General features: G+C 42.2%; 2 protein-coding genes across 2 annotated transcripts in view; one reads left to right on the top strand and one right to left on the bottom strand.

Annotated features, from left to right (window-relative positions):
- ADAM10 (ADAM metallopeptidase domain 10) overlaps window positions 1-14760 on the bottom strand; it is a 50687-nt gene extending 35927 nt beyond the window's left edge. Inside the window, exons 1-2 of the mRNA XM_036389439.2 lie at window positions 14536-14760; window positions 6201-6351 (exon numbers count right to left, since the gene is read on the bottom strand). Coding sequence (XP_036245332.1) covers window positions 6201-6351; window positions 14536-14590 — 206 coding nt within the window. The 5' untranslated portion in view covers window positions 14591-14760. The remainder of the gene's footprint in view (window positions 1-6200; window positions 6352-14535) is intronic.
- Window positions 14761-16313: 1553 nt separating this feature from the next.
- The window catches only part of MINDY2 (MINDY lysine 48 deubiquitinase 2), a 32137-nt gene continuing 26879 nt past the window's right edge, over window positions 16314-21571 (top strand). Inside the window, exon 1 of the mRNA XM_036389544.2 lies at window positions 16314-17010. Within this exon, the coding sequence (XP_036245437.1) occupies window positions 16351-17010 (660 nt within the window). The 5' untranslated portion in view covers window positions 16314-16350. The remainder of the gene's footprint in view (window positions 17011-21571) is intronic.

Genomic DNA, 21571 nt, shown 5'->3' with positions numbered 1-21571 from the left:
AGATGTACTAGAATACAAGCACAAGCAAAGTTACTACATTAATTCAAACTATGGAAGTAGTTAGGAAAGAACTACTACTACTTTCTTGTTAACAAGTAAAGACACACAAGATAAATCCACTAGCTGATAATAAGAGCACATAGCTTAGGTACATTCATTTATATATACATTTTAAGAACATGACTTTCTCAGAGCATGGCTGTGTCTACTGAAGTTTGCTGGCCAGGGAGTAGAGCTGTAAACCATTAATACCAATTTAAGCACTACAGTGGAAACGCTGCACCTCAGCCAGGCCGTCCAACCAGTCCAACACCACTGTACCACATGTCCCCCAGACAAACCCAAGTCCAACATCAAATGCCTTTTTTCCTGAGGGATACACATAACCCAGCTCACTGTATTTAAACTCATAAAATGCAAGACATTTAACCCACAGATTCAGTCCCCAGAATTTTTTAACTTCATTTCAGCTAAAAAATGTATAAGAAATTCCCTGCTTCCCAATTCTCTGCAAGATTAAACTGCTTCACCTACAACCACCAGCACAGGGTGGGTTTGGTTTTGGGTTTTTTTTGACAAAACAGGTGTAAGAAGTGACACTTGATTCACAGGTGTCTTGTCTGACAAATTATCTGTCGAGGTATATAACTTAAAAGGTCCAATAGATAGGTAATTATAATGAAGAATTGCCACAGAGCAGTGAATAATACTAAGAAAACTACAGTAAGAACTAAAGACATAATTTTTTTTTCCTTTTCAAATTCAGGACAGCCTAAAATGAGTTGCAGTAAGTCAATCTTGTAAAAAAATTCATTTAGTAAAATTCATGAAAATAATTTCTCCTAAGTCTCACAAAGCCAAGGAGTAGGTTCTATTTGATTACTGCTGAACCAACCTACTTAAGAACTTGAGCTGTTCAAGGATGTGTTTAAGTGCACATGGAATTGGAAGAGACACAACATACATTTTCAGATTAGTCCAGTAATACTGAATCTGCTTTTTGTTCTGACAGGCTCATAGAACATAGAAGGCAGATCCATGTTATGAATTGAGCCCTGTACTGTATGGACAATTTAAAAAGTACTTAAATTAAAAGCCATAAAAAGAACATCTAGTGTAATAAAAACCTTAAGCTGACAATAAAAAGTCCTCTTTAATGCAGCAGAAACTAGCTCAGTAACTTCAGTCCATCTCAGCATGGCAGCACGCTCAGAGCACCACTTCTAAAATCAGTTTATCAAGTATTATTTCTCTGCAGGTATCCTCCTTTGTTTTTATAAACTACTCAAACATGGCCAACGATGATGTTGTTTAAACACATTTATCAGTTCTAAGTAATGAGGGCAATATGAAGGATTACAGATTATTACAGAATCAAGAATTAAAAAAGAACCCTCAGACTTAATTAGGAACTGAAATTTTGTGGTCCACAGTTTTCCTATAAGGACCATGTAGAGAGATCCTACAAACATGTCTGGACAACTTACAGTATTTCCTGTAAGAAAATACTGTATAGAAATAATATGGTATTTTCTTACAGGAAATACCTAAGTATGTTTTACAGTTTAGCTACATTTTTTCTGTAGATTTTACCTAAAATTCTATTATTTTAGGTATTACCTTTAGTAACATCTTAAAAAAAATTCTTAATGTATCCTTAATTTAATAATAAGCAGGTGTTATCATGTGTTCAAGTACCACTTGAAAATTCAACTGTTCACTCAAGTTGTGTGGGCACCTTTCCCAAGCAAGAGTCATCAACTAATCTAGGAGTGTTGAAAGTGGGTGTGGATGGACAATTAACAGGATCAAGCAAAGAATTAGAAAGCATAAGTTATTAGTAATGTATTAAATAAAAAGCTGACTGAAAATAGAGTTGAACAATACACAGACATAATTTTTCCCTTCTGAATGCATTAGCATCTCAGGAATTCCCAGTTCTGTCACTAGGTAAAGAAGCACAGTTAGAATATCAGACATCATCCACGTTTTTTAAGCTCTGTCCTCAAAATCACTATAAACTATTCAGCATTCTTCTGACATTCTACAGTGGATAGGAATTCACGTCAAGATATTCTATGATTAATATATTGCAAATATTTCTACTGAAAAAGGGAAGAAAGCTCTTCCCCTGCAGAGAAACTGGAAAGTTATGTCAGAAGTGAACAAGTGCAAGTGCACATTTTGTGATCAAGTGCAAACTGTATAAAATCCAATGTCAGTTTGAATGATGTCCCAACTTCCTTTTTGAAGCTGCTGACATTACCTTGACATGCAAAAGGAAGTTACTCTATTTAAAATGCTTCGCTGTATCTCAAGGCAGTGCCAAAGGCATTGTTCTTTGAATCAATACATGTATTTTGGGGAGTCTGTGCTATATCTTGCTTTTTGGGGGGAAGGGCTGTGGGATAGGTTCAAAAACTGTTTTATATTAACCAAGTTCCTGGGATTAATACTGTGCATTCATTAACTTTGTGTGAGTCTTTCCTGGACTCAAAGGGCACCTTAAATTAAATCACACTAGAACACTCAATATGAACTGGCAGGTGGAAGAGCTCTGATACACACCCAGGATCGTTTCAAACCTTCATATTCCTTCCAAGCTGAAGCATTACAGAAATAAGCACATTTTACACCACTGGGGAAGCAATAATGCTGATTAATCTAATGCATGGTTTATTATAAAAAAGAATTAATGAGGATTTGTAGCTCAGTTTCAGCAATTTTAATTGTCCTACTAAGTTAGTATTTCAGCATTGAAGAGTGGGCTGGTTCAGTCTAGTTCATTGCATTTACCCTAAGAAGTTGTATTTTATATTACCAAACAACAAAGATGTTGAACAACTTCTATTCTGAGCAGTATATTGTGTGGCATCTAACTTTCATCTGAGAGTTAAACAAAGAAGGTTTCTGAGTGATGGCATATTATACAAATGGCATTCATTTGTAGAATTACTAAATCTGGTATGAAAAAAAGGTAGCTTTGGGTTTAATTCCATCATTTCACTATCTATTTCATTATTTAACTATTAGCCCATAGTTAAATGGCCCCTTTCATTTGGTATAAATATGTAATATTTAAATTGTGGTTTTATTTTTTCCTTTTTCAACAGAAGGATACTATGAGATACAGTTCTTAAATCTAAACAGCCCACTGAAAAGAACAGATGCTACTTACACAATCCTAAAATACTGGTAGCTGCCAGCTATTTTCTGGACAATGAAAGTATAAGTCTGATGAATGATTATCTGGCATATGTCAGCACTGCCACAGAAAAGGCTGGTACTGCATCCTCCCTCTCACCACTGCTTAGTTCTCCACTCCTTCAAGCAAATTTGCCTCTACACGGAACAGAAGAACCAATTAACCTCAGTGAAAAATAAGCAGCCAAATCACTTTCCCATCTTGACTGGCCACGTGAGCAGCAGGTGCTTCCTTTGGCACACACCAAAAGATGAAGTTTAGGAGTTCCAACTGCTCACAGAGACACAGCTTGAGAACCACTGTGGCCCAGCTTCACTTGCTGCTGCCAGCAGAGAACAGCAGTAAATATTAGGACAGCTTTTCCATTGTTTCCTGACTACAAAACACAGCCATTTAATCAGAATCCAAATCAAAATACAAGACTGTCATTTCAGTCCTCATAAATAGAAGCTGTTTACTATATTTATTAAGGGGATGCAAGTTGGACAGCTGTATGCCAATGAACCAATACACCTGGACAAACCCTAACAGACCATTTGGTAAAAGGCCATTAAATAAGATCAGGTAAAAGTTTTCAGAATCTTAACTCTCATGTTGACTGAATGCCTTACGTTTCACCATCTGTTTTTAAATGCCACAGCACTTTAAAATTCCATGGCCTGTATCTATATCATTCAAGTGTTCTGCAAAAGCTTTATTTCCTACCTTCACACAAAGTAACTCCAATGCTTGATAGAAAAGCTTTACTTTTGTCCTTCTCAGTGATGACATAAATCACTTAGTTATTCACAATAAACCAGCTGCAACTGCAAAAAGCCAATCCTATTTATACAGCTTCTCAAACTGCTATATACCTTCAAAGCAAATAAACAGACTCTGTGAAGTAAAACCAATTCACTTGATCCTTCCTAATTCATATTTAAAGCAAAATGAAAATATTGTGTAAGAACACATCCAAATTGATAAACAGGAACTTTAGACTAAATTTACATCCTGTTAACTACCCTCTCTTTGGCCACAAGTGTTAGGTGTGCCACAGGAAACTACCCAAATCCTAGATTATGGAATGATTTGACCTTACAGTCAGTTTCCAATCAGCCTCCTCAGTTAATGATGGATTTGTACCTCAAACCATAGGGATTTATGATCAATTCCACATACAAACACCAACATTTTTCTTCATGAGTAACAGTAGGTGTTACCAAAATATTTATAAACATGATTGACTTAAGCAGGGTCTTCCTCTGTGAAGTAAGAGAGGAAATATTTTTTAGACATTATCCTCAGTGCAATTACCATTTTTACAGGAAAAGGATTTTCAACCCCCCCTCTCACCACAAAGAGAACTCAGAGCCTAAGCTAGCAGCTCTGTCTTACAGAAGATTATTATGGGATCTTTACCAATGACAAGAGGAACCTGTTCAAGCGGCCTGAAATGTGGCCTGGTCCCAGCGAGAGTGGTTTCCTCCTTCTTCCATCACTCCTTCAAGTCGCACTGATTTTTTTTCCCCAAATAATTTTTAGACAGATTAGTGTCCCGATGCTATTCCTTGCGTGGCTTTAACACTAGCAGTGTTAGCACAAGGATGATGCTGGGAATGTGGTTAGGCCTGTTTCTCTCTGCAGCAGTGCACACTTCAGTGAGCTTAAATTACCCACCAGCCTGCAGCTTAGAAGTGGCAGCATTAGGCTCAAACTGAACTTCACTGTCTTGAAACCTTGCTGGAGATTTAAAAGTAGCAAGGTTTACACTGTGGGGAGCCTCTGGAGCATTTGACTCTGCAGGCTTGTTTATTAGAACAATTTAAAATGGAAAACTAGAGACTGCCAGTGAAGTTACAGGAGAGACAGCAGCACTATGACTCTTCTTTAAACAATAAAATTCCTTGGACTAAAAATCACACTTGAAAACATGGTTTTAAGGACAGGACTTCAATATCAGGATTTGGGTTGTAGTTCCATGGTATTTAGAAATACAATCCTAATGCTGACCTTCCAGGAGCATGCACTGAAATTCAGTCATTACATCAGAAACCTCAGGAACAACACTTCATTCCCTGAAGAAACGACAAGCTGGCACAAAACCAAAACACTTACTCAGAAAAAAATATCCCAAGCAGATTCAGGAGACCCAGGTTTACATTTTCTCTGTTAAACTTCTTTTGTTTCGACATATGGCTAACAATTATTTATCAAGTTCTAAATACTTCAATTGTAACTGAAGTAACAAGAAAAAGAAGGGCATTACACATTCCTGAAATATATTAAGTGCTGTAAAGGAGGGAGTCATAGAAACTAAGATACAGACAGAAATATTAGAACTTTCTTCCTGTTATCCTGGGTTATCCAAAAAGCAGGCAATTCCAAATTGCAATGAGATCTTCTTAAGTGAAAACCTACAAATTCTACTTCAGTTGGTCACACTGAATATCTCACTTCGTACTGGATCTTACACATTAAATACAATGCACAGCATGTCTTGTAACAGTAACCATCTTTCCCCATGTCAAATAATTTCTGAATTTCACAATAGCACAAAAAAATCAGATAACACCAGTACACACAAACCAGAACATTTTTGGCCTATTCTGTAGCTTCAAATGCAATTTGAAATGTTACTTTTTCTCAATTACATTTTCTCAGGCAGTTTGGCACAACTCTTGGGAAAAAAAAATTAAGGAAAAAACCAATTATATATGCAACACAAAACCACATTATAAACTCAGAATCAATTACCATTCTGTTTTGAGTATGATTCCATTAGTTAAGCTTCAAAGTGCATTACCATCAGATGCTTGAAGAAGTGCTTGCAAGTAACAATTTCATACCTGAACTGGACATGATGGAAAATACTCCGCAGAAACTGCAAACAGTGCAATGTGGTGTATTCTAGCTAATGTTATTTTGATGGTTGCATTTCATCCTTTCCATTTCACTCCAATTAAAACACATGAATAAAATATTTAAAGCAAACACCTTTTAAGATATCACTAACCTTCCGTGAGCATGGAAATCCAGGCGCAAGAACTGCTCTTCATGTGACACTGCTCTCTTGGCACGCTGGTGTTTTTGGTGTAACAAATCCACGTCGTAGGACAGTCCCTCATAGTGTCTAATGTACTTGTTCAGAGGATTTCCATACTGGCCTGGAAAACAGAGACAAGGTTATAACCATACTACCAGGCATGGCAGACCTGTGGTGCAAAGCAGTTGGTAACAAGGACCCAAATTCCACATTATATCCATTTTAACTTATTTTTCTCCTTTGTACACATCAGATTCATTCAACTCTAGTCCCACACACAGGACACAAAATCTGCAGCGACAAGTGCATCAGATGGCCTTTGAAAGCATCTTCTACTTGAATTTCAATACAAGTATAGTTCATTTACTCCAAAACTAGCTCCCAATGCAAAGTACATCACTGTCAAGAGGAATGCTTGAGAGATGTTTTAGAAAAGCACTCCTGATTCAAAATAAGAAGTGCAACAGCTGAATATCTCTCTTCAGGTTCCCTGAAATTGTGCTTCCAACTTCACTCTGCAGTCATGACACCACACTATCTGCTCAGAATGTTTGCATTCTACATGTGAAATATCCAGGGAAATTAAGAGCAAATCATGACACCTAGCAACACATTTTGTATCACATGAAATGTGAAATGTTCTACCACATGGAAAAGTTTTATTAAAATGTATCTCCAGAGATGTAGATTCAGTTCAGTCTATTTTGTACAATTCCTTCTAGGGTAATATTTATGCCTTATGTTAAAATGACTTCATGGCAGAAAACGGCAAAGATTTTTACCCTCCTATCCTGATGGAGGAAGAGACACTAACCACTAAAAGAGCCCCAAAATACAACTTGTGGAGAAAACCAGAAGAACTCTGAATTATGCAGGAAGAAACAATACTATCTCATAATCAATTTAACTTCAAACCAACCTAAATGTTAGTTCTCAGGCACTATATGTGGTATTTTTCTTCAGATATCTAAAAAGATGGCCAAGTAAATTAATACTTTCAAATGCATTGCTTGCATCTAGCAGCCATGTGCACAAGATGATATTGCTGTATCTGTTTAAAATTCAATTAATGCTATACTGCAGAGAAATCCCATTCAAACTTACTCATAGTACTGTAGGCTTCTGCAAATGTTGACTCTTCATTGTTAACTGCAAATACATTCCAATAACAAAACTTCATTCTAATTTTCTCTCACTCTTAGTCTCAAAATACATGTCCATTCTCACTCAGCTTTTCAGAAAGGAAGGCATCTTAGGCACTTTAAAATGTTTAAAATGTGTGGTTCAACAAAGTCCACATTATTTCTAATCCCAGTAAGACACAGGATCATTACAAAGTTTCAGTAACTAGCAGGAGTTTTGAGGATGCAGGACATTGTCTGTGTCTGTTGTTTCTCTCATCATTTCCAACATAATCTCTCCAAAATGAACCTCCTGTAACCCAAGAACTGTGTACCAAATCAAATTGGCCTGAGATCATGCACAATATGTACATGTGCCTGACTACAGATACATGCTTTCCAATTCCGGGTGTATGACCCAGAAGTGCCAACATTTAAGAAGCCAAGTTTCAAAATTAATTGATATAGGCTAAAACTTAAAAGTTTTAATTGTTAAATGAACCTGAATCTAGAGTATTATATTAACAACCCGCTTTAAGAACGTGATCAAAACTAGAGAGTAAGTGCAGAATGTGTAAACTCCTGTGCTTCAGAATCATCTTTAAATTTTCTGTGGTAGGAAGCTTGTAATAACGCACTCCTTAAAATGCTGCAGACCATTTTTCTTCTCAGTATTGCAAGATACACTTTGAACAGCTTCAGGCAACCAGAAAAAAAAATTTGAAGTGTGACAACTTACTGAAGACCCAATACACTTGGCACTCGATCCAGGTCTCATGACCACGTGAAAAGATGAGAGACAGCGTTTAACTGAGTCACAAAGAATAGTTTTTAAGTGCTAACTACTGTGACAAGACAGTAAAAGACTACTGACATTAGAAGTTTTGTAACTGTTCTCTCTGCTAAGGAAAAGCAGAGGGTTTTAAGCAAAGATATTTCTTATAACAACAACAACAAAAAATTAATACACTTGGTATGATCACACAGGGAAACAACACTTTCTTTTCCCTTTCTCCAAAACTTTAAGAACTCCTTATGTTTTAAGTACTCTCATAGCAAACACTTAACACAAACACTCCTGCTGCTCTCTTCTTGCTTAAGTAGAGCAGCTGCACAGCACCTAGAGCATTATGGCTTCTCCAAAAAGGGACTTAATGCTTCAAAATTAACAGTTTCACTTCTAGAAACCTCTATAGCATCAACATTGCTACAGCATTCAAAGTCTGCAACTGATCACACTCTCCTTGTAATCAAACCAGCTACCTATCAAAAGGGATTATCTTCTTTACAAAGGTAGCTTAATAAGTAGCTCAACCATAGTAACACAAGAATCTATAGAGGATTCTGAGGCAAAAGTTCATTAAACTGAAGTACATGAGGCAGGTAGAACTGCTGGCTCCAGTTTCTGTAATTAGAAGACTGCATCAAAAAGGAAGAAGTCTTTCACAGAATCTGGAAGTGGCACACCCCAAGAAATCATTATGATAGCACACACCAGATCCCAACCTCTGTTACAAACTACTGCCATTATTTTCTGTAAATGAAAAACTAGGGGTCTGGGGTTTTTAACAAAGATTGCATGACCAAGATCTTTTCAATTAAGGATACTGTCAGGAAGCCCGGAGTAAGAAACACTGAACCATGAACACCTAAATGTAGTTTATGGGAACTGCTCTACAAATTCCATGTGTCATGTTGCCATCAACAAAACAAAACAGCGTGATGCCTTCCAGGCAATTTGGTGGAATAAAACAACATTACACTCCACCTAAACACTAAGCTGGGAGACAGAAACCCTTTAGGATACAGACATCAGAGACTGACATGGGGATGGCTTTTGAACTTGACAGTATAGTCTTCCAAAGACTTGCTAAACTAGATGTGGCATTTCCTGTGAGAAATTCCCTGCAGGAACGAAGCTTTACTCTCACCAGCTTAGAACCAAACACCAGGAAGGACTTAAAACAGAATCCAGCAGAGCATTTAGGCAAATGTCTCAGTGTGCCAGTCCCTGTGAAAGACGTTTTGTGTGTGAGGATATACAACTCTTCAGGATCCCTAGAGAGCCGTGAAGCATCTACAGTTGTTGTTGTTGTGAATAAACAAATCCCACTGGACAGGTATGGAGTCTGAGACATGTACTCTCACCTTCTAACCAGCCTTATGCAAAGGCTAAATTGGATCATCCATGTGATTTTAGCTGTAAGCTTCCCGGCACAAGGTGAGCAAACACATGGAGCAGTTGTCTGGTGGGATGTGCTCAGTGATTCCCTGGTCAGTTATTTCCCCAGAGAAAACCTGAAGAGCTTCTCCCCCCAGACAAACCCTTCCCATCCTGCACCTGCAGCAGGTGACATGAGCAAGGGAACACTTCAGCCACCTGGACATACACAAGCGCACAGGATCAGATGGGAGGCATGCAGGAGTGCTGAGCAGGCTGGCTGACACCACTTCAAGGCTTCCATCACCTTTCTAAAAAGGTCCTGCTATGGAGGGACGCTCCTGACAAATGTCATCCCCATCTTCAAGGAGGAGGGCCTGGAGAATTACAGGCTGGTCAGACTAATCTCAGTGTCGGTGTAGATTCTGGAGGACATTTTTATGGAAGCTAGCTCCATGCACAAAAAAATGACTAGTAATAAACAGTACTGAAAGTTTACCCATGTAAATATAAATATCTATTAATTTTATACACGTCATTATAAAACAGAATAACATTTAACTTCCCATAAGAGGATAAATCAAGCATGCACTGTTCTAAAAGATGAAGTTTGCATTAAACCACTCAGAAGAAGACTTGCATGACAAATGCAAATAGCTCAAGCACAACTCAAGTTTGTTAGTGGGTTGGAAAAAAGCACAGAATACAACTTGACAGAGTATCAGAAATTGTTCAGAAGCCAAGCTAACTCACCAGACAAGTCTTATTACTGCAAGCATCATCACTAATTTGCAGATTCAAAATGCCAGCATGTGATAAACATCTTGTAGAGAATTATTATTATAATTTCAATTAAGATAACGAAAGCAACTTTTGCTTCAAGTTATTTTCAACATAGAGTTTATCCATCTTACAAAAAAAGCTCAATTTACATGGGACATTAAAGAATGTACACTGCATTCAGATTTAGCAAGGCAGATGTTCTACCATATACCACCTGACTTGGACTTCTCTGAAGAACTTATTCAGGCTCTTGTTTCCAAACTGCCAGCAGAAGGAAATGCTGCCCTTTTACACCTACTCTGTTCCCCTTCTCCCCTTGCACTGGCACTAGGTTCAGCTGACAAAAATATTCTCTCTTTTCTGGTCAAGTGAGTTTTTGGTGAAAGAAAAACATGTAATCAAGAAGTCAAGTCAGGATCATTTCCCTTCACTGAGGCCTCCATTTAGGGCACGGTCAGACAGTATGGCAACACCAGTGCCAGCAGATGTCTGCTTTTTATTGACCTTCTTCCCCTCCACCCTGTGAAAGTCCCAGTTCTTCTTCCCCATCAGGCCTGGGTTTGCTCAATAAAGCAACTCTAGTTACACATCTGGCAGGAACTGATGAATTTTTTTTTTCTTTGGATTGACTTCTCATGCCAGGAGGAGAGATGGGAGTGCACAGCCAGGGCAGGACCACCAGACAGCAGTAACTCAGTACAGCAGCTCTGCCATACCACAAAATGAACTTTTGCATCTTTTAGAAGCATAAACAAACTGCACTATGAGGCTTTTGGGCAACAGTATTTCAAAGCAATCACCTAAACACCTGATTTTATTTATTTTTAATTACCACAGGCATTTCTGAAACAACCATCTGACAGCTGTCTTGACTAGGCACTATCTCAGCCATAATGTTTTTATTTTCAACTCCAAATAAATGCTGGAGGCTGAATGCTGCCATATTTATGAAGGCTACTGTTCTTCTCAATTTATAATAAGAACACAACTAAATCACTCAGATGCTGATAGCTCATAAATGCCTTCCCACAACTCCCCCATGTGTCCAGAAAAAAGCAGAATTTCTCCCATGCTCACTGGGAAATAGGCAGTTCAAATCCAGCAGCACAAGACACTAAGATACAACTTGGAAATCCTAGCAACATAAAAAGAGCATATTGTACCAGTGACAAGAAACTATTTATCATAGATTTGCAATGATATTCAGCATTTCATCAGCCTAGCCAAAGCATGGTCACTCTTGTTAAATCCAAGCTTGTCAGAGACCTCAACAGTTCTCCTTTGTGTTTGCTATTGCTCTTTCCCTTTTTTTTTAACGACCCTTAGGTAGAAGGAGAGGTTAAATTAGTTATTTCCACTCCTCTATGAACATCATTATGTACGGATAATTAAGTACTGATTAATATACCTGCATGCATCTTCATCACATGCAACAAAGCATGCTGCAAAAAGCTGCCAAGAATATTACCCAACTGAAGCACCACTTCACACACATCAAAATTCATGACAGCAGCAGTGAGTGAAGAGATGCTTTAAGCCAAGCAATTCCAGGGGTGTTGGGAAGATGCTGAGATTCACTTTTAAAAAAAGAATTCTTAAAAGTCAAGGTACATATACCCTATCTCAAGTAGACACCATATACCAGAAACTAAATTCTAGCTTTCCCTAATTACTAACAGAAAGAAAACAAAATACATGTTGTGTGGCTTTTCCTTCTTATACTATTTAAACAGTATTCAAACTGACTTGCTGGACCGTTGGTTTTATGAAGGTGATATTTATGCAGTGGAAGCAAAGAAAGCAGAAGAAAACACTAAAGTGATCTAATACCAGAACCTGATCAAGAATGTTTCTGGGCCTATTAGGCCAAACTTCTGATAACATCCCTGCTTTAACCACACAGACATAACCTGCCAAAAGCTATGAAGCAGCCCAAGACAGACTCCTCAGTACATTTCACAGTGCAGCAGCACTACTGATTGCTTTTGATGGCATTCCCCTAATTTTACGAACACAAAGAGATTTCACTAAACCTTCTCAAAGAAGCCATCCAAATTATGCTGCATCATTTTTTAGAAGTTGATTTTATGATTCATACTTAGCTGTGAGCTAATGTTAGAGTTGGTTCTGTTAATCTATACCTTTATAACTAGAATATGTAGAGTGCCTGCACAGTACACAGGCACAAGGCCTTGTGTAATTCTGAAAGAGTTCAAACTCAGGTATCCCATAAATATGCTCCAATCTTTGACCAAACATACAAACTCCTAATTATTTTTAAAGTGCAGATTAATGAAATTTTCAAAATGATTACTATTTAATACCTATGTGGCTTAAAACCAGACAACTTTACAGATAAAGGAAACTTAGCTTCAAGATCTGTGTAAGATTAATGAGACCACATGCACTGCACATAAATGAAATGTAAATTGTTGGGTTATCAGTCCTTTCCAGTTTGCACAGCTCTCACAGAAACTTCTTTAAGAATCATGAACTTGCCCTTTCCACACAGATATTAGTGCCTGCCTAGAAGGAAAAATATGCAAATGAAGCATCCTATTTTTCAATAAATAAAAATATTTGCAGCATATAAGAAACTCTAGAAATGTGAACACTGGTAAAATAGACTTTCCTAAACTTAAAAGTCTAATTTTAATTTAACACAGAACTATGGCAAATCTTTCATAATTACAGTCAGACTTTTACCAAAAATGTTCTACTGGGTATTTTAGAGATGTGTATTGGCACTATCACTAGATTTCTATCCAGTATTATTAATCTTTCTTTAAAGTTTTACCTGCACTGTTACACACCAAAGACATACACTTCTACCAACTAATAGTGAGGTGTGCTTCCTAGTCCCCAGAAATATTTACGGTGCCCATTCTTCTCTCAAAGAAAAAAATTACCAGGAATTTCTGAAATTCATTTCATGAACTTTCGTCTATATATCCAGGGACTGCACCTCACATTTTTACTACGATTTTTAAGGCACAACTGCCTGCCTAGAATTAAACAGTGAAAACAACCCTCACAACTGGTTAATTAATTATTTTGAGTTAGTTCTGTGCCAGCACCATTTAGTTCAGAAAACAAAGACGCCTTGAAAGCATGCCAACAATTAAGTCTGAAATATCTCGATAGCTTACAAAAATTTACGAAGAAAAACGTAAATTCTTTGGTGCATCCCACTCCTCATCATATAAATAATAGGATGGCTTCTGACCATGCAAATCACCCTGCTTTTTTTCTCACGGCTTAGCCACAAGTACAAGCAACTGAAGTTTCCCATACTTTGATGTTACTTTTTGAGAATGTTGGAAGACCAGCATTTAGCGCTAACTTCTTTGTTAATAAACCTACATATTGATGCACACAGAGGCAGAGCCCAGATAAATCAGAGGTGCCAAACGAAACAGAGGAAACAAGTCTTTATCAGTTGTTACACCCACAGTTCTCTAGAAACACCCTCCCAAGTGCACCCTTCCCGAAACTCTTTCTCTGTACAAAGTCGAAACTATTTTCTCTGCCATGATTTGATCAATTAAACATTCATTTCCAGGCGCAGTGGAGAAACTGCCCAGTTCCTAACGCCGAGGAACAATTCCTAACGGGAGCCGATACAGTTACACGTCCCCATAAACACAAGCGAGTTTTGCCCCCGCCTGGGAGAGCGGAGACCCTGCTGGAAGTCACGGGCACACTTCGGGAAGAAACCGGGCTCCTCTTTTATTTCCTGAAGCTGAACTTTCCGCCTGCCCGTCCTTCCCGGTTTCGGGGTGAGAGAAGCGGCCGCGAGGGTAGGGAGCCGGGAAGCGACCACTGGGACCGGGCGGGAAGTCCTGAGGGACGGAAGCGGAGCCGGGAGGGGAAAACAAACAAACACAGCCGAGCGCGGAGAGAAGGACCCGAGGGGGAAGAAGAGCGCAGGACAACTGACCCGGTCCTCGGCGGGGAAAGTCCCGGGGAAGGCGTGGGGCGCCAGGCCGGCCCCGGGCGGCGGGGGAGAGGCCCGGGCGGGCTGAAGCGGCGGGCGGAACAGGGAGCCCGGCTGGCGGCCCAGCCGCGGCCCTGGCGCCGGGGCGCCCCGGAGAGCGGGGCCCGCCGCCCCCGGCCCCGAGCGCCGGAGACGGGAGAGAGAGAGAGAGAGAGAGAGAGAGAGAGAGAGAGAGAAGAAGGAGGAAGAGAGGAAGGGAGACGGCCCCAAAGCAGGGCCCCGCGAGGCCGGGCGGCTCCTCACCTCCAGCGCCCGCCGCGCAGGAGCACAGCAGGATTATCGTCCCCGCCAGATCCATCTCCACCGGGCGCAGGCCCCGCCGCCGCCGCCTACCCACGGCACATCCGCCCCAGACCGGCGCCGGGCGGGATGGGGAGGGGCGAGCTGGGCGCCTCCCTCCGCTTTGTCCCCCGCCGCTCCCGAGGACTGTTCCCGCCCACGGAACGGCCGCGGATCACCCGGGAGGATCGACGGCTCTGCCGGCAGCGCTGCCCCCCTCCCTCCGCTCCGCGCGCCGCCGCTCCCTCCGCCCGCGCGCGCGCCAGACGCCGCCGGCGGGGCGGGGCCGCGGGACACGCCCAGAGCGTGAGGAACGCCCCGCCCCGCCCACGCGCAAGGGGGCGGGGCGCGGCGGAAGGGGCGGGGTCCTGTGAACACACCCTGGGGCGGGCCCTCCCTCCCCGCCGCTTCCGGGGCCGGCGCTCCGCAGCCTTCCCCGCTCCGGAGTACGGACAGACCGACAGACCGCACGGGCTGCTGTCCTTTGTCCCCTCACCCCCATACAAGGCTTTTCCTTGCAGAGAACTAATTCACTTTTAGAGTTTTGCTCTGGTTTCCTTCATCCCCTCACCAGATACACATTGTTTCTTTGCACAAACTAATTTACGTACTTTCAGAGTTTTATTTTACATCACCAGCTTCTCCCGATGCTCTACATGTTTGAAGTGTTGCAGTGTCCCTACTGAACAGGGACTTGTCATTCTGAGACTGTCTCTTCACAATTCAAGGGTACAGGAAAATCTTCCCGTAGAAATACAAATGTGAGACATCTGAGCAAAATGTTTCCTCTTTTGTTTGTCCTTATTGATACTTCTATCAACTGTGCCATCTCAAAGATTTATTTTTTATATTAGAGTTTGTGTCAAGTTTCTCAGTTTACTGTCAGCCCTTTATATTTGTGCTTTTCCATTCCTATTGTCGTGTCAGAATAAAAAAAACTTCTATCTGTCACTGATACAGGTAAGAGAGGGTGTTATGGAAATGCACATAGAATGTAAAATTACAGTTAATGTACCTCAGGTAAGGCTGCAAAAGCTGATGCAAGTGTTTACAGACTTCAAATTAGAGACCTGCTGAGAATAAAATGACAGGATAAATCCTTATTATCACAAGGGTATTTAAAAATTGTTATTAAAAGCTGAAGATTTCTGTAGGGAGAGGAGAGGTTCTTTGGGGTAAAGTCTGAGTAATACACCCACATTAAATCTTACAGAATCACAGAATGTTAAAGGGTTGGAATGGATCTTAAGGAACATTTAGTTCCAGCCCCCTGCCACGGACAGGGACGACTCCCACCAAACCAGGTTGCTCAGGACCTTGTCCAACCGGGACTTGAACGCTTCCAGGGATGGGGCATGTCCAGCCTCTCTATGCAACCTGTGCCAGTGCCTCACTACCCTCACAGTAAAGAAAACTTTCCTAATACCTACCTCAAATTTCGTCTCTTTCAATTAGTCTTCACAATCAAATTGTTCAAGTTATCTATTATACTCGCCACAGCCGTATTTTTTATAGTACGACTGTCTAAGAAACCGCAAGGAAAAGCGCCGAGAACACTCGGGAGAGCCGGACTCACCTGTTTCCCTCCCCTTCCCGCGGCCCGCCCCGCCCCGGGGCCCCCCCGCCCCGGGCCCCGCCGTGACCCGCGGCCGCTCCCCCCCCGCCCGCACGTCCCCGGCGGGGCGGAGCTGCCGCCGCTGCTGTGATGGCGTCGCGGGCGTTGCGGGCGGAGGCGCAGCCGCTGCGGTGCCAATAGAGAGCGGAGCGGCCGGGCCAGGCATGGAGAGCCTGGCGCAGCCCCCGCCGCCCCCGGGCTCGCTGCAGACGGGCGGCGGGGGCGCTGCCAGCCGGCTCCGCCTGGGAGAGGTGGCGGCGGGCGAGGGCGGCTGCAGGGAGGCCGAGGAGGGCGGCGGACGGCGCAGCCCTTCCCCTCCGCCGGCCCCCGCTCCCGCCGCGGCCCCTCAGTCCGCGTCCCCCTCCCGGGCCGCGGAGGGAGCTGCGGCGGCGGAAGGCGCGGGGCTGGCGGGGCCGGAGAGTCCCGGAGCGGCTCCCGCCTCGGAGAGCGGTCCCGCGGGAGCCGGCTCCGGGAGCAGCGGCGCTCCTAGCCCGCCGGGGGAGGAGTCCCGCAGCCTGGACTCGCTGGAGTCCTTCTCCAACCTGCACTCCTGCTGCCCGAGCAGCTCCGAGCTCAACAGCGACGCTGACGAGGCGGTGGTGGCGGGGGCCTCCTCGGGGGGCCCGGCCCCGGAGCCCGAAGGGGACAGGCCGGCGGCGGGCTCCCAGCTCCTCTCCGCTTCCAAGGAACGCTTCCCGGGCCAGTCGGTCTATCACATCAAGTGGGTCCGCTGGAAGGAGGAGAACACGCCCGTCATCACCCAGAACGAGAACGGCCCCTGCCCGTTGCTGGCCATCATGAACGTGCTGCTCCTGGCCTGGAAGGTACGGGGCGGGCGGGCGCCATGGCGGGGCCGGGCGGGCGGTGCCGCTCGGGCGGCTCGTGTGGCGCCGACGGCGTTCGCGGCTCCCGAGCCATCGCGGCGTGAGGGCACCGCGGGAAGTTTGTGCTGGTTGGGACAAGGACGTTGTCGAGAACGCTGGAGAGGAACTTCTGACAAGGGCATGTGGCGCTAGGACAAGGGGGAATGGCTTTAAACAAGCAGGGGGCAAGTTTAGATACAAGGAAAAAATTCTGCCCCGTGAGCGTGATGAGGCACTGGCGCAGGTTGCCCAGGGAATCTGTGGATGCCCCATCCCTACCAGTGTCCAAGGCCAGGCTTGTTCGGTCTCTGGGCGACGTGGTTTAGTAAAAGGTGGCCCTATCCATGGCAGAGCGTCTAGAACCTGATGATCTTTCAGGTCTCTTTCAACCCCAACCATTCTCCGATTCTTTCAGTAAATATATCAGGCTTATTTCTGCTGTTAAGCACATGTCTCACATACAGAACTTGGAAAACAAATACTGCCGTGCAGTATGTTGTCAATATACTACTTTAGATGCTGCTGTCATATATAGGCTTACTTCGTTGTCCTAAAACAGAAATAAAATATCTCCATGATGTTTACTAACTTGAACAATATATAACGTATAATAGCTTACTGATGTGTACAGGTTTCTAGTAAGTAAAGATTACTATTTATAGCACCGAGCACATAAGTGATATTTTTGGAAAATAGGTTAGTTTCATATAATAAAGCGTATGTGGAGATGTACAAAATGCAGAATTGTACAAAATACTGATTTGTACAAGTAGCTGCCTGAGTAATAGGGACACATTCATACAGTTATGCAGTATAGATTGTATTTAAATTAATTAATAAATCAGATAGTGATCAAGTGCAGCTCTGAGACCTGGAAGTTCTTGTTCTCTATGGCCATTGTGCATGTGGACTTCCCGTAGTCTTAAAGTAGTTTTCTTCCCAATCTTTTAAGTAATTAAAATCTAAGCTATAATGTAGTTATTAACATGTCTCTGTGAAAGGAGTATCTGTTGGAGGAAAGCTGTAAGGTTGAGTGCATTGCAAAACAAGGATGAGGGGCACGTCTCAGGAAATGCTGGCAATTCAGCCCCGGAAGACTGAAGAACTGATAGAACAGAGTCCTGAAATAGGAAAGCTTTACAGGAATAGCTTTTAGCTTGTAGTAGCAAGGGGAAGAAATTTGGTATTGGAAGAGTAAGAGATTGTTTGCAGTGTGACAGGTGACTTAGGAAAAGGTCAAAATGGAACTATGAGAAGAAATTTGTTTAGATGCTGGTAACTGAAGAAGATTAAGGCTCTTGGTTGAGTTACAATTTCTACATATTTTTCTGAGCAGAATAGCTTAGACATCAGAAAGAAAACTCTGGGTATTTAAGCATCAGTAAAAGCAGTAGAGGGAAGTTGGGTGTGACTTCAAGGTACTGCCTTATGTAGGTTCTGCTATCCTCAAGAGGGTGTGAATGTTGTCACAGGCTTCAGTATTGAACACTTGCTTTCTGTGCTCTCTCTTTAGCATCTGGGGGTGGCTTGAAAAACTTGCCATTCCTTATCATTTTGGGGGGGACATTTTAAAAGAAACTGTTAGTTACAGTATCTTCTTTTTTAATCTTTGATTTAATGAAAGATGTAAATGGGACAGCACTGGTCCTGTTCTTTGAATTCAAGTTTTTGGAGGTTTTGTTCCTTAACATTTTTCCTTCTCCCTCTGCTGCTGTTCTCCAACCAGAATTTGAACTGACATTCTGCTGGGATCAAATATTACATTAGTGAGAATTAAGGTAATACCCAGTTTTATAAATAGGCAAAAACCAAAATACCCCTTGGGAATGCCCTACTGTTTCTTATTGCTCGGATTACAGGAAGTTTTCTATAGTTCTGTCTATGTAAAACCTCAGCAGAATTTACATGAGTTGCAGACAAGCAGCTAAACTGGTGAAACTGTCATCACAAGTTATTATTTATAGGCTTGAGGGTTTTCCTGTTATTTGGTTATATATTGTAGTTGCTTGTAATTGATTTTCCTAATTACTGCCTCTACAAATTGGCCTTTCTTTTCCCCAGTTCATAGTCAAGAATCACCTTCACAGTGGTTGGGGTGGCAGCTCATCTGTACATCACTGACAGCAGCTTGCCACATGTGAGGGCTGAGGATGGACATCCACCTCCTCACTCCTCCTGAACCAACATGAACACTAGGCTGGGTCAAGTAATCTTAATTTGGGAACAAGAAGGCAGACTGAAAGATGAAAACAGGCAAAAGTAGACTGAGAATACCATAGTACATATTAGGTGAAAAGAAGCTACATGTAATGGGGAAAAAAGAGCACAAGAAGGAGATGAGGAGGAGAAACAGACTCACAACAGAGAATAACAAGTTAAACAGTTACACCTTGGGTTCTATTCCCTTTATCAGCCACCATTTTTCCTTTTTGGAACTCTTTCCTGACAGGGTTGAGAGTTCTGGTCATCCTGTGGATAGATCTGGTCTCAGCCAGCTTAAGTGCAGTACTGGTTTGGCAGTTGGGGTTTTGGAAATTCTGAAATAGTAGCACCCATTGTGACTGTTCAAATTCCATTTTGAAAATACCAGGTTTTGAAACTAAGCTTGTGATAAAACTGCTGCCTCTCTTTTATCCACCACTTTCAAAGGATACAGAAAACTTTGAGGTGACAGATTGCAGAAGCTGTATTTTAAATATTAAAATTATGAAATTACTTTTCTTTTGAAGTGTTTTTGCAGTCTGCCTGTCTAAGTGTAGCTTGCAGTTTAGCTTATAGGAAGGAGAGCCAAGGAGCTCTGCTACAGGAGTGTTAGAGAAATGTAAGAAGAAAAACAAAAGCATGATATCAACTTGGAAAAGCAGTTGTGGTGCAGAACAGCTGTTGTGCAAAACAGTGTCGTAACCACTTAGATTTGTGTGATGGAAATGAAGCAGAAGTAGAGATTGAAACAAGCATTTTTAAATGTATGTGCAAGCATGAGTTGTGTCCTCTGATGTAGGATAGTGTAGCATGCTGTTTTTCAGCTTATTTAAATCTGGAGGCTGCTCAGTTTTAGCTCAGGCCTGTGGCTCACTATGTGGTTAAGCTTAGCAATGCAAAGTTGGCTTTTCTAAGTGCCTTTTGGGATCTTTGTTAGATGTAGTTCATGCAACACTTTCTGATAACTTCTGGCATTTCATTAAGTGTAATATGGGGCGGGGGGAATGTGGCAATCATCAGATGCTGAAAGCTTAGGAGGGTGCCATGTGATTCTGCTCTGTGCTTCTTAGGTAGGATGTGATGTCTTGTACCTGAAGAATGCTGTGAACCTTAACATGTTGCATTACATATCTGAAATGTCCAGGGAAGATTGTGAAACATAAAATAAGCAAAGGGAAAACATTATAGAGTATAAATAATATTAATATTGTCTTGAGGAGTGCGTGTCCTTATGTAGGAGAACAGTGGTATTGCATATTTGAAAATGCCTTTGAAAGTTTTTTGTGTCATAATCCTCTCAACAAATGGAAGGGACTGTGTTCCCTACACACCTAGTTCTACTAAAATTTTGGAAACTTTTAGAACTGTACGAATTACCTATTTAGGTATCATAACAATTATGTAAGTAAATGTTATATAACCATTTTCTTGCTTAGATGTAGCCAAACTGACTGTTCAGATAAGAAGTAGAGTAAAAAATTCTACTTAGAAATTCTCAACGTTATGTTTTCATTAGAATGGCGCTTTTGGGAGGAGCTGAGCGCAGAGAGCTCCCTCTCGCTGCTCCCCACCCCTTGCTCCGAGGCTGCCGTGGTGCTGCCTGCTCTGGGGGCTGGCCCTGGCCCTTCACTCACTCGTGATGCGCTGTCCCTGGCGCTGTCGCTCTGCCCGGCCGGAGCTGGCACAGATTGCTCAGCGGGGCTTGGCAGCCTCCCTTCCTCCGGCACCTGTGGGATGAGCTGAGCCCGCAGGTGCAGCTGGAGCCGTGCCCAGCACAGCAACGAGCCCACTCCCAGGGCTGGAGGTGACCTGGCTAAAGGCAGACACTGAGGAAATGGAGTGGAGCACACACTGACCTCTCATAGGTTCATGAAGCTGTTCCTGCCAGGCCAGGGGCACTGATTTGCAGAGAATATTAATTGTTTTTTGTCAAAGCTGCTTGAAGCTACCCATACCTCTCTGGAACACTGTGTTCAGAGGAATTGCATGTTTTAGATAAACATGTTTTGAGACTTTAAGTCTTATGTAAGACTTATTATATAAGCCATTAGAAATTTTCTTGGACCCTTTTGATATTCATAGTATTTTCAGAAGTGTTATCCTCTGTGCATGACTATATCACTTATTTTTTTTTAAGCCCTTCTGTAATGTGGAAGAATATAGTGGAAAATTAGTATTATGTAGTTTTGGAGTTTATAGTCTAATTCATGCAAACTGTGTAAGTTTTACTAGACAATCTGCTCCATATGAAAATTTGTTCACCACTCTTGTCTTTTAATTAAAGTATGACTGAACTGTATGACATGCCATAGTTGTGTGA

This window comes from Molothrus ater, chromosome 13 (assembly GCF_012460135.2).
Source record: "Molothrus ater isolate BHLD 08-10-18 breed brown headed cowbird chromosome 13, BPBGC_Mater_1.1, whole genome shotgun sequence".
Taxonomy (NCBI): Eukaryota; Metazoa; Chordata; class Aves; order Passeriformes; family Icteridae; genus Molothrus; species Molothrus ater.
Note: the sequence above shows the minus strand (reverse complement) of the source record. Positions and strands in the feature narration are given on the sequence as shown.